Below are 12,620 nucleotides of genomic sequence, written 5' to 3' on the forward strand. Positions count from 1 at the left end.
ATGTCTTCCCCATGGTTAAAGCGAAGCAACCTTGGTCTGGTAATTTCTTGTAATAGCTGATCTGGGTCTTCCATATGGCTCCTTGGTTCTACCCTTCTCTCGTGTTAGTGTTACTTCATGATTTAAATTGATCGTCACCTTTATATTCTCTCATGCATGGTATGCGGTTTATCGCGTATGTTCTTTGTGCATGATCGATTAAATAAACTTAGCTTGCTTAAAAATAATGTCATTAAATCATATCGATAAATTTATGGAAGGACATATTTCAATGCAGCATGAGATTTCTTAATCACCACGTATATATTACATATAATATGTCACATGCATGCTTAGAATGCAACGCACATTCATAACTCATAGTTAGGGCAATGCATGTTAATTTTAGAATTCATAAAAGTATAATGCCATTTAAATCATATAGATTGCGCTTAGGAATAGGAATAAGGGGGCTCATAATATGCAAGTCATGTAATGTGCGTCATTTAGTAAGTTGCATGGTTTAGGGTCAATATATCAAAAATAGCATCATGTAAATTAATAAGTGCATCTCATGCATAGCATACAGTTTAATTCTTATAAGAAAATAATAAAAAAGATCAATTTTGCATCATTAGGTCATGTTAATTGTCCTAGAGTTTAGTCTTTTATCTATTAAAATGAAAACACAAAAAATAGTCTCACATGTTGTTGAACAGTAGGGTTCATTTCACGATTAATCATACTTTCATGTCATTAGACTTGCATATAGGTTGCACTACATACTTGTCATTTAGATCACATGTTAGTTCATTAATGCCCGCTCAGATTAAAATTCACAAATTCGTATTATTTAAATTAAATCATGGTCATGTTAAACAAGACTTTGCAGAACACTTGATGCATTGGACATAATGGAGTTATGCATTTGATTGCGTAGCACAATGACATTCTCTCATTCCTTTGAGCAATTATTTTTTGCTTTGATTTATTGAGTGTTACATTAATAATTGTGCACTCACATAATCACCTATTGCATGTTAGTGGCTTAGGATCGAAACTTACAAAGATTGCTTGCTAAGTATTCTTGAAAATAAAGAGAAAAGGTACAAAAGGGGCATTACATTAATCTTGCGTAACCAAGTTCTAGTATCCATAAATTTCTAGTTCACATAAATAAGATGTTTGCCCACATGCTACTTGGGTTACTAATCAACCCATAATAAACTCATGGCGACTCCTAATTGAATTAATTTGCATGTTTAAATGATTAAATTAAAACCTTTGCGATTAGTATGGGCCTGGAAGAGTCTGCATTAAGTCATTGGCTTAGTAATTCATTAGCTTTCCTTTTGATGGTTCACCTTTAGGAATGTCACAAAAGAGAGGGTTCGCGATTTGATTCTGAGTGAAGACATCTACGGAAGAGAATTGATAAGCCTATACCTGCTCCTTTAGTAAGTGAATGTAAAGGAAAAACTACTATTTGTATTAGCAAGACTGGTGCAAATTATATTAGACCAAATCAGTCTAGGATTGATAATGTTGTTTGTTGGAGTTATAGCAAGATAGTGCATCTAAGAAGAGATTGTGTAAGTTGAGAATGATAAGGGTTTGGAAATTAGATTTGAGTCTACAAATGATGTTGCAATTGTAACTGACTATAATTCAAATTGAGTTGATTGTGTATCATATGTCACTAGCGATTTGATGTTTGACAGATGGATTATGGGTTATGGTTGTTTATTTTATGCTACTCAAAATAGGAATTGGTTTGTTCCTTACAAATGCATGGATAGTAGTAAGTACAAATGGGGAACAACATTGAACGTAATGTTGTGGGTGTTGCAATATTAAAATTAGAATACTTTATGGTATTATGAACACATTAGCTAAAGTAAGGCATGTTTCAAAATTAAAGAAGAACCTAATTTGCTTTAGTGACATAGATTCAATTGGGTGTCAATATATCTTGAAAGGTGGAGTTACAAGGTTATTCAAGGTGCCTTGGTGATAAGGAGAAGAATCAAGCACAGTGTCTTGTATGAGCTTCAAACTAAAACAAGGACAAATTTTGCCATGGAGATGTCAAATGCATCTGGTTCAATGTCTAAATCGTGACATATATGTTTGAGACACATTGGAGAGACATGCCTAAAGGATCTAAGTGAAAGAAATATATTGTTTGGCTACGGGGTTAACAAATTGAATGTATGTGGGTGCTATAACTCAAGTAAACAATCGAAAGTGTAGTTCAAGTCAACAATTAAAGAAGTTACAAATGTTGCAGAGTTAATTTACTTGGATGTTCACAAACTGTCACAATTTTCTTCAAGGAAAAGTGCCAGATTTATGTTAAAAGTTGTGGATGGGTACTTGAGAAGAACCTGGATGTTTATGCTTAAGCCTAGGTTTAGAGTTGTAGTCAAGAGGTAGTTAAGAGTTTTAATTGAAAATGAGATTGGTACGATGATCAAATACATGCAAACTAAAAATAACATGGAGTTTTGCTTTGGATCTTTGGAATGAATTTTGCATGAAGACATAGTGAGACATTGCACCGGTGCTTGTAAACCACAACCAATTATAGAATTGATAAGATGAACATTTCTAAAAGACAGCCTATAAATTGCTCTACAGTGCTAGTATGTTTGGGAGATTCCTGATAGATACACTTAGTATGGCTAGCCACCTGATGAATAGATTCTCATCAACTATGATTGGATGTCTAACTTTCGAATAAGTGTGGTTAGGTAACATAGCTGATTATGCTGTTTTTATAAAATTTGGTTGCTCATGTTATGTTTGAGTCAATGATAGTAAACTCGATGCAAGGACAATAAAGGCATATTCCTAAATTATGTACAAGGTAAGTGGAGTTATCTATTATGGTGCCTGGAATTTAATTCAGTAGAAAAGTTACATTGATGAGTCTCTAGTACTTTTTGGAGTGATTATGGTAGTATTTAGACAAATCTTGATGGTGTTAAGCATGAGGCGGAGTTACAATTGGAAACTTCTAAAGTGGTGTGTATCTGCACAATAATCAATAACCGATAGTGCTTGTAGCAAGGTAAAGCCAATAGAGCCAACCATTACTGTAACTGTTGAGTTTGACAAGGTTATATGTTCGATCTTCTGACAAATATGAAAACAACAATGGTCCTGCTTTAGTTGTGGTATAATAGATTATGTTAGAAAATCTTTATAGAGCAGTTAAAGATACAAGTGGAGTTAATATTTAGACGAGGTCCCCGATTATGGCGAAGTTCAAGCGTGGCTTAAACTTGGAAGATGTCTGTGGTAGGGGTGAGCAAAAGGAACCGCTTACATCAAGAACCACATAGACTGGACCAAACTGACCGGTTTTTTGTGGTTTTCGATTCCAAGTGTGCAACCACTGTCCGGATTGGACCTATTGTTTTATTTTTATATTTCTTACAAATGTGAGAAATCATTAATATCTTCATAGCACTTTCACACCACTATTTGCTTTCGTTTCTCCCAAATCTGAAACAAAACCCTTATCCCTCTTGTTCATGCCTCCTCCTCCCCTCATCCTCCTCCACATCGGTTTGCTCACCTTCGCTAGATGAATCCGTCTTGTTGCCCTGCTCTGAAAAGGAGGACTTGTTCACTTCCATCCTAACTAAAGACGTCGAGGCTACCTTCATTCCTTCTTCCCCTAACTCAGAGAGAGAGAGAGAGAGAGAGAGAGAGAGAGAAGACAGTTTTAACTCCAGGAGAGATGGAGCTAAGATCGAGAGCTAAACGGAAGGGTTGGCGAGTGAGCTCGCAGCAAAGGGACCGTGGGAATGCAATCATACGAAAGTGATGCTCTTGATGAGTGAAGAACAAAGGAGGAGGAGGGCGAGAGAGAGAGTTGGCATTCGGTTTTAGGACCGAATGGTTCGGTTCCCAATTTCTGGGTGGCAATCGAACTACCTGGGAATTGAGCACCCCTAATTTGTGGTGGTTGAGCCTATGATGCATTGTGGAAAAGTAGTAACAAAATTTGGATTTTAGCGAAACGATTGGTGATGACATTGGAGAGTGTGACAAAGGATTACACGAAGGATCTAAATTACCTAATCACAGCCACTTGAGACATCATTTCCAATCCAAACAAAACCCTTCGAACAACTCCGATTTCCATGGCGACAAAATAGCGCCCGACGTGATAGGCCTGGACCATGTCTAGTTACGGCATTCACCGCCCTAGACATGCCTTCATCGTTCATGACATCGAACTCACGAAGGAAGGGACCCTCTCATTGATGCGCACAACCATAAAACGAAATAACAAGAAACTTGCTATAATTAGATGTTTTCGCAATCAATGTTTTGTAGCTCTTTCCAAATTGCTTCCGACACGTACCCTCCTTCTTTTTGGCATATTCCCTTGATCGGTCACTTATGAAAATGAGACGACAGAAAAAGAAGAGTAAACCCATATTATGTCAGGAAATAACGATAGCTGTACTACCGATTGGACAGATTCTAATAAATCCTTTGGCCCGATCAATTTACTTCTATGTCCGTCACGATCGTACGCATCAATTTGTAAACGAGGTTTTGTAAACGAGCATTACCATACATAGCCGTAAGATGGCCAGAAATCAAAGAAAAACACACACACACACTTGCACACAAAAAGGATGAAGAAACCTTCAGAAACGCAAAGCCATTAGCGATCAACAGTAACTTGGGTACGTGACATGAAAGAAGTTCGCCGAAGCGTTCTTACTTCTCTAGAAGACAACACCTAAGCATTGAATCTGTGAGCTTTTGGACTCAAAAAGGCAAAAAGAAAAGGAAAAAGAAGGGAAAAGAAACAAAACAACACGTAGATACATAATCAAGAAGATATTGTTTTCGTTTTGTCTGTCACATCCAATTATGCAGATTTTCCTGTAGAGTAAGGATGCAACACTTATCTCACAAGTCTCAACAGCACAGCGAAATTTTGAAACAGCACCCGCCCTTCCCTCACTTCTTGCCCTTCTTCTCCTCGTACTCAAGAAGCTCCTCAAGCAGCTTGTCGTCGTAGCACTCGAACTCGAACACTGGCCTCCCCCGCTCGCTGCTGCCCGTTGGCCTTGCCTCGGCCGCCCTCCATGCCGAAGCGGAAGAAGAGGAGGCGGCTGAAGAAGAGGGGTTGGCCGACGAAGGGTACTCATGGGGGAAGTTGAGGACCGCCGTTTGGCCCCTCATGTTGTACGCAGCCCGGTCGTAGGCCCTCGCCGCCTCCTCGGCGGTGTTGAACGTTCCAAGCCACACGCGGGCCCCATGGCGGGCTGAGTCGCGGATCTCCGCGGCGAACTTCCCCCACGGCCGCCGACGCACCCCCCGGTACCGGACCTCCGGCTGCGACGTGTCCTTCCCTTTGGAGTCTTCCTCATCCATCTCTCTGTCTCTCTCTGTCTCTCTCTGTCTTTCTCTCTCTCTCTCTCTCTCTATCCGCCTCTGTGAAGTTCTTTCTTTTCTGCTTGTTGCATGGAGATGCTAATGAGGAGTGGATTGGGTCTTGGGGATTTATATATTTGGATCCGCAGAAAAGCCACGCCTGGTTTGGCACAAACGAAGAGGCTAAGGCGCGCACGTGGCGGGATCTCTGAGCTTCTTGAATGGCTTGCACGTGCTCAGGAGCAGCTAAAGCTAGGGAAGCTTCGATAGGGACCAGGGCGTGCTTGTGCAATGTATCTGCGCTGGTCAAGGCGATGGCTTTGCGAGTGCTTTAGAAGCCCTCTCTCTCTCTGTCTCTCTGTCTCTCTCTCCCCCCCGAATTATTCCGTCACTTTTTGGCGTTGAATCAAATGAATTGCATAAATTAATTAATGGGTTCTCTCTTTTGTTCTTGAATTTTGGTGGGTTTCGGATGGGATCAATGTCTCACGTGCTTAAATTTTGTATTATTCCCGTGAAAACATTTTGACCGTTCTAGAGACCAACTTCAGTGGATCGTGCCGATCGAAATCGTCAAAAAGGGTCGGTCTTTTATGCTCGTTTTCTCACATTCCGCTCTCGCCCCTGCACTTTCCCCTCGCCGATCGTATCAAATCGATCTTTTCAGGTAATGGGGAGAGGGGAATGGTCAATCCCACCACTTAAGAATGTTGACGGAGGGGCTCGCCTAATTCAAGATTATATTCTTTCCCTCCTTTTGTGACGTCATAAATGGGAAATTTTACCGAAAGGAGGCCCTCTCGCGTACGGAGGACCACGATGTGGAAAGTCGTAGGACGAGTCTTGGGTCAAACGGATGTTGCCCCTCGCATCTTGAAGGAGAAGGCCGTGGGCCATCATCGCGTGAAGGAAGGACAAGTTTCCGACGATAAATGGCGCCCGTCACAATCCTAGGAATTGGTCGCGAACTTGCATGCCAAGGTTGGAACTTCCTTTAGACTTTTCAAGAGGCGAACTTGGTAAAAATGTTTGTGGATTCTTCCTTAGATGTGTGATTATTTTAATGCTAGAATAGTGTCGGAACTGAAACTGTAAGCCATCAATCCTGAAAAAATTCAGAAGTGGAGCTGAAATTAAAGAAGCTTTGCATTATCGATCGATGGAGATACAAAGAAGTCACTTTTGATCCTTAAACTAGAAAATTCTGTGTAATTGAATCCTAAAGTGTTTTATGCTACAAGTTCTTTGACTTTATTGATATGCGAATAAGCTCTACTTCACCTACTATTACTAACCATGCTAGACTGTCGAATTGGCGATAACACCTAATTGACGCCATGTAAGCAAAAGAGAGGGAGAGGGCACACCCTCGTAATAAGACGAGCTATACCATAGAGGTGGACTTGACCCTATACGACAAAACATATAAAAGCATAGTCGAATCAACGGTTTAATCATCGCAATATGTGAGAAATGGTTCTCCAAATGTGGTCGCACCAAGCTATGTTATTTTGTACTTCTGCCCAGGTAGTGGATCAGGTCAGGTATAGGAGTTAAAAGTCACAGTCCAAGGTCACTCAATGATACTAGTCTTTCTTTACATAAAATGATGGAGGCTGAGTTGGCGTAAATTGATATGAACTTGGGACCAATAAGAAAATTACCCATCAAAGCCTGCCTAATTCGTACTTCTCCCCAACGAGGGTGGGCTCATTAGGCCACTAGATTAAGATCACGACACCCTAGCTTCTACTTTGGAATTTCTACTTCCTCCCCTTTTCCCCTCACACCCGTGATCGCATTTCATGTCTTACTTAATAATCCACATGTGCCTCTAATTGACGAGTTAAAATATAGATATCACCCAAATTTATTTCTAGTTATATTAATATACAATTAATGTCTATATTTTAAGATGTTCCTGGTCAGGAAAAGTTCAAAAAATTCCTAAATCATGACATTGATACAAATCAATCATAAATGTTTTAATTACTCCAATTTAGACTGAAAAATGCTAACTAGACTCCAGATGTCTTATATGGAATGATTGGTGCTTACGTTAACTTTTTTTATAATTCTTTTGATTTTTTTTTCTTTTTTTACCTTTTTCTTTCTTTCCCTTTTCCTTTTGCTTGTAGACTGTCCTCGATCACCGACCACAAGCCATGGCCAGCGAGGGCTAGCCTCACTTGTGCAAGGGTTACCCTTACTAACCAAAGGTGAGGGTCGACCTCACTAGAGCACACTTGGGCAAAGATGAGTGCCGACAAGACCTCCTTCACCAAATTTGGTAAGGTCAACCCTCACTCAAGCTAGGGCAACCTCATCAAGTGTCACTTGGGTGAGGGTTGGCCTTGGCGATGCCCGATGAGCGGAACCAAAACCAACAGCAGAAGTCATTGGGGATGGGATGACAAAGAGCCAAGAGTTGGGGTGGACATCTTGAAGTACATCTTTAGCTTCACAAAGATAGCAGTGATGAGGTGTGCCCATTGATGTAGGCAATAGAGGTGGCTCACCAAGCCCCGCCCCTGCCTAGGTGATGCCTAATGAAGTTGCCTTAGCCTGGGTAAGGGTTGGCCTTGCCAAATCTAATGAGGATAGCCCTCATCAACACTTGCCCATGCCCAGGTGAGGCCTGATGAGGCCACCCTAGCCTGGGCATTCGACCTTCCCACATCTGGCAAGGGGGACCTTGCTAGCGCTCGCCTCACCTAGGTGTAGCTTGGCAAAGCCAACCCTCGCCTATGGCTAGTGGCCAACGATTGGCCACCGACAAAAAGGAAAGGGGAAAAAGAAGAAGAAGAAAATTTCAAGGAAATTATTCAAAATTTTTTTTTTTTAAAATCCACAATAGTGTCGACCATGGCACATAAGATGACTAGCATCAACGTCAGTAATTTCCAGTCTAAATTGGCCAGATAGATTGAATTAGTATAAATATAAAAATGCTTATAATGAAATCAACACAATTAAATGTTTAAATTAAATTGGTACCAATACAATATATTTTAGATTTTTTTGGTATTTTTTCCATTCTTGGTTCACTTAATCTTGAAAATGCAACTTTTTGTGTTCAAATAATGAAATCTCATTCTGCCCCAAAGTTGATGTTATGTCTTTCAAATTGAAGGGGAAATGCGAGGACAGCAACTTCCACTCAAGGGCTAACTGATTGATTATATAAACAAAATTCATCGACAGCATAACCTTTCCTGCCATGTCATTAGTATAAATTAGATAGATCATGTGTACGCCTCCTCTGTTTTTCCTTCTTCCTCTTTTGCCCCTTGCTTCTAAAGCTAAATGATTGTTTCCGATGGTCGATTGAATAAAGAAATAGAAAATATGACGAGAGATGTCCAAGGGCCCATTTGTTCGCCCATCACCAGTACCCACCAGTTTGACATTTCATGAGGCTGCTTAGGAGCCCTTTTTTTTTTTTTTTTTTTTAATTTACATTCCCATATACATCGTACGAAGCTGGACTTTTAAAAAAATGAGTGATTGCCCTTCTCCAACCCTTACTGCTCAACCTAAGAGCGGACAGCTAATGCATTTCACTTATTGAACGGGATTCTGTGGTTGGCCTGTGACCCCTGGATACCCCATGGCCAACTCCCATAGTGTGATGGGCAGTGTGTGTACAAGGCTCAAGAACGAATTCGCCACCGTATGGCTGACTAGCGATTATTAGCAATTTCGGCTTTAGGGTTAATACGGTGCACAAGTTTTAAGGAAACCAAAAAAGAAATACTAACCTGTCTCAAAATTTTTAATCATGTGAATTAACCATCATTTCGTATTTCAATTCTGTCTCTACCAATCGTGCTAGGAATATAACCCTAATTTACTGTCTTTGGTTCGGTCGGAACCGTTGAAAACTCATTTCGTATTTTTGACGTCTCTAAGAAAGATTAGAGGCGACAACATGATGGATGGCACACTTCACGGAACATTGTTGAGGGAAGTCATTTGCATCGACAAGATATCATATCGTTTTCTTTTTAATATAATGGTAAGAAAAGAAAAGAGAATAGAGGTGAGTTGCCACTTACATCATGCCTTGGAAGGTCATGGCCTGCGAAATCGTTACATCACTCATGATTCGAACCCCAAGTGCACGGTTGTCTTAATGGAATCTACTCCTAACAGCTTTGATTAATCTTTCTTATTATAAAAGATCGTGATTGGATTCCATGCTGTTGTTAGAACTTGGCGATGGGTTGACTTATTCCACCAGATTTATGCTTTTTCTAGGTGACATGGGATTCCGTTATCATCGATTGAAAAGCATCGAATTATTGGAGATAGCGAGCCCCACTTCGATTCCCCTTTTTTTCTGGTTTGAGATTGAAAGGTAAGCTTTGCAGGAGTTGTGTGCTTGAGGGATGTTAGTCACACAGTCCTTGATGTCATCGGCTGGACTTAGTGCTGCCAAAGCTCACCAACCGTGCACGGATGTAGGAACCCCTCATCACTCGTCTTAATCCTATCAGCTGACTTCATCATAAGATGGTAACACATACACACCTAATCTTAGTGCTCTGCGCACCCCTCCCAGAGTTCCCTTAACCCAAACACAGGATGCAGGTCGTCTACCTCGACACATGCTTCACCATCTGCCGCGCCATGGGATCGTGTATTTGGTCAAAATGCCACTTAAACTGACAAGAAATTACCTGTTGTATAGTGGCATTTATTATGAAGGTGTGCTCTCTGGAATCCTCACTTTTGAAATTTCCTTTCATGTTAGATGTAAAGTACTCAAACCATAACAAACCGTTGTCACTAATTGACATCTATCTAGCTTCTAAACTATTTACTAAGCTCTACCACATGAATCTTGTCCGGATAGATTTAAAAACAGCATTAGATAATGAAGCGTCTCAAGTGGACGGTCTAACTTAGCCTGCGCAATTAACTATATAATTGGGAAAAAAAAAAGGCTCCATGATTCGTCAGCATAACGCACGCAATTGTGCTTCGTACAATTAAGAATTGACCGTGTTGAGTGACCAGAGATTTGGTTTTACTTGGACAACGACTTTCTTAAATGGGCGGCACGCAGAACACGTGAAAGCACGTGCCGCCGGGAATTAAAAAATCCGGGAAAAAATTCGATTTTGTATGGGGAAACGATAACCTTTCGAGCAATTGACTTGGTCCTACGACATCTCTATCTTGTGGCGTACATTATTGGTAGTCTAGACAATTCTTATGGCCAAAAAGGGGAATAAAAAAAAGAAGAGCTAGTCAACTTAAGAATTTACACCATTTTCAAATTAAATGCAGGGGCTCTCCATTCATGTTATCGTTTGTTTTATATTAGAAACAAAGAATCGGGAAAATTACCAAAGTTCTAAACCTTTTGTAATTTTATTAATTCAAATTGCTAATTTAATTCTAAATATTTTTTAATCTAATTTAATCGGAAACCTTTTGAATTATGCCAATCCAAATTTGACCAATTGACACTAACATGGCCAAATTCTTAATAATATTTTATTATTTATTTATTTATTTCCTTCGTCTTCTTCTTTTAACCTGTTGTTGAGACAAGGGCCGGCGAGGTTTGCTTGCCCCCGTTGACCACTGGCAAGGGCAAGCCTCACCCAGCCATGGCAAGGTCGAGCTTGTCGTCAATATGGCATGGTTGGACCTCACCATAGTTGGGCAAGGTCAAGCATCATTAGATCTAGCTCGGGTTTGCGAAGCCATCATGAGGTTGAGCTCGCCATCAATCTAGCAAGGCTTGACCTCACCATGGTCGGGCGAGGTCGAGCCTTGTCAAATTTGGCTTGGCCTCAGGGGCGAGCCTCGCCATTGGCTGGTGAGGTCAAGCCTCACTAGCCCTTGCCTTTGGCTGGTCGTCGAGCTCTGGTGATCATCTAGATGAAGAAGAAATGAGGAAAAAAAGGAAAAAAATTAATAAAATATATAAAAAGTTTGAAAAAAAATAAAATATTTTCAAAAAATTGGCCATTTCGGTGCCAACCAATCAAATTTGGCTAAATGGATTGAATTAGTATAATTACAAAAGGTTTATGACTAAATTAATAAAATTGCAAAATGTTTAGGACTTTTTGGGTAATTTTTGCAAAGAATCAAAACAAATGATAAATTATGGCTTGTGCTATTTCCACCCCCTTATTAGCTCCTTAACACCCTTTATCATATTAAATTGACTACATTGTCTTTGCAAGTCCCATTCTTGATTAAAAATTATTTTAAACCTTTTCTTCTTCTTTTTTCAATTTCACTAAAGAAAAACTTATCAACATCCCTTCCAAACAATTTTATTCACCATAGCTGTTTCATCCACACTCATTATATTTCAACTTTTCCTTCATATTTGTCTTCTCTTAAATTATCTCCATTATTATAATCTAAGCAAGTACTAATCATATATTGAAGTAAAGAAATGTTAGTTTTATCTGCAAATTGTTTATTTTATGTTTCCAAAGTATTTTCATGATTGTGAATTTTTTTTTTAATTTCTCAACTTTGATTTTTGGTACAAATTTATGAGAATTTACTCAAAAATTAAATATTGTGATTGATGTATGCATTATATACAATTTACTCAAAGGTTATCCCCTCACTTGTGCTTAATTTATTTTTTTAATAATATTTTTCCAATACAAAAAAAGAAACATACAGATAATTAACAAAATAATTAGTTTGTTTGATCATACACACAATAATAAGTTAACTATCTACCAAATAAATTATTTTTTGGAGAAGTAAACAAATTTTATTTCAAATGAGAGAGAAAAGGAAAAAAAAAAAAAGCGAAAAAGAAGGCTAATATTAGTCCTACATCAAGAGTGGGCCGCATATTTAACCTTAATTATTGTTGTTTGTTAGGAGCATAGTAATTTCATCTCTAATAAAATTGAAACAAAAGAAAAGAACATATAAAAGTTTAGAAATATTCTTAAATCAACAATAGGACTTGTAAGAGATAATATATTCATTTCAATGCTAATTAGGGCGTCAAGAGTTAATAAAAAGCTGAAAATAACGCGAGCCTAAATCAATTATCATAACTACTTGAAAACCACCTCTATCAGCCAGATATTTAGCTTTTTTATATATAAAAAATTGGCTTCAGGAATCTGGGCATTTCTTGGGCGCAATATATATATATATCTTTATATAATTTTTCGACAAATGACCCAGTGAAAACGAAAGTCACGAATTTCAATTGACAAGGTAGGAATTTTCTATAT

The 12,620-nt window shown here is 39.1% G+C and overlaps 1 protein-coding gene across 1 annotated transcript; it reads right to left on the bottom strand.

The window, feature by feature from the left end:
- Nucleotides 1-4,638: 4,638 nt before the first annotated feature.
- LOC104414523 (ethylene-responsive transcription factor ERF096) lies at nucleotides 4,639-5,473 on the bottom strand. The gene has a single exon (XM_010025670.3). It carries the CDS (start codon nucleotides 5,383-5,385, stop codon nucleotides 4,969-4,971), a length of 417 nt encoding a protein of 138 aa, XP_010023972.1. The 5' UTR covers nucleotides 5,386-5,473; the 3' UTR covers nucleotides 4,639-4,968.
- Between the last annotated feature and the right edge of the window lie 7,147 nt (nucleotides 5,474-12,620).

Source organism: Eucalyptus grandis, chromosome 8 (genome assembly GCF_016545825.1).
Source record: "Eucalyptus grandis isolate ANBG69807.140 chromosome 8, ASM1654582v1, whole genome shotgun sequence".
Taxonomy (NCBI): domain Eukaryota; kingdom Viridiplantae; phylum Streptophyta; class Magnoliopsida; order Myrtales; family Myrtaceae; genus Eucalyptus; species Eucalyptus grandis.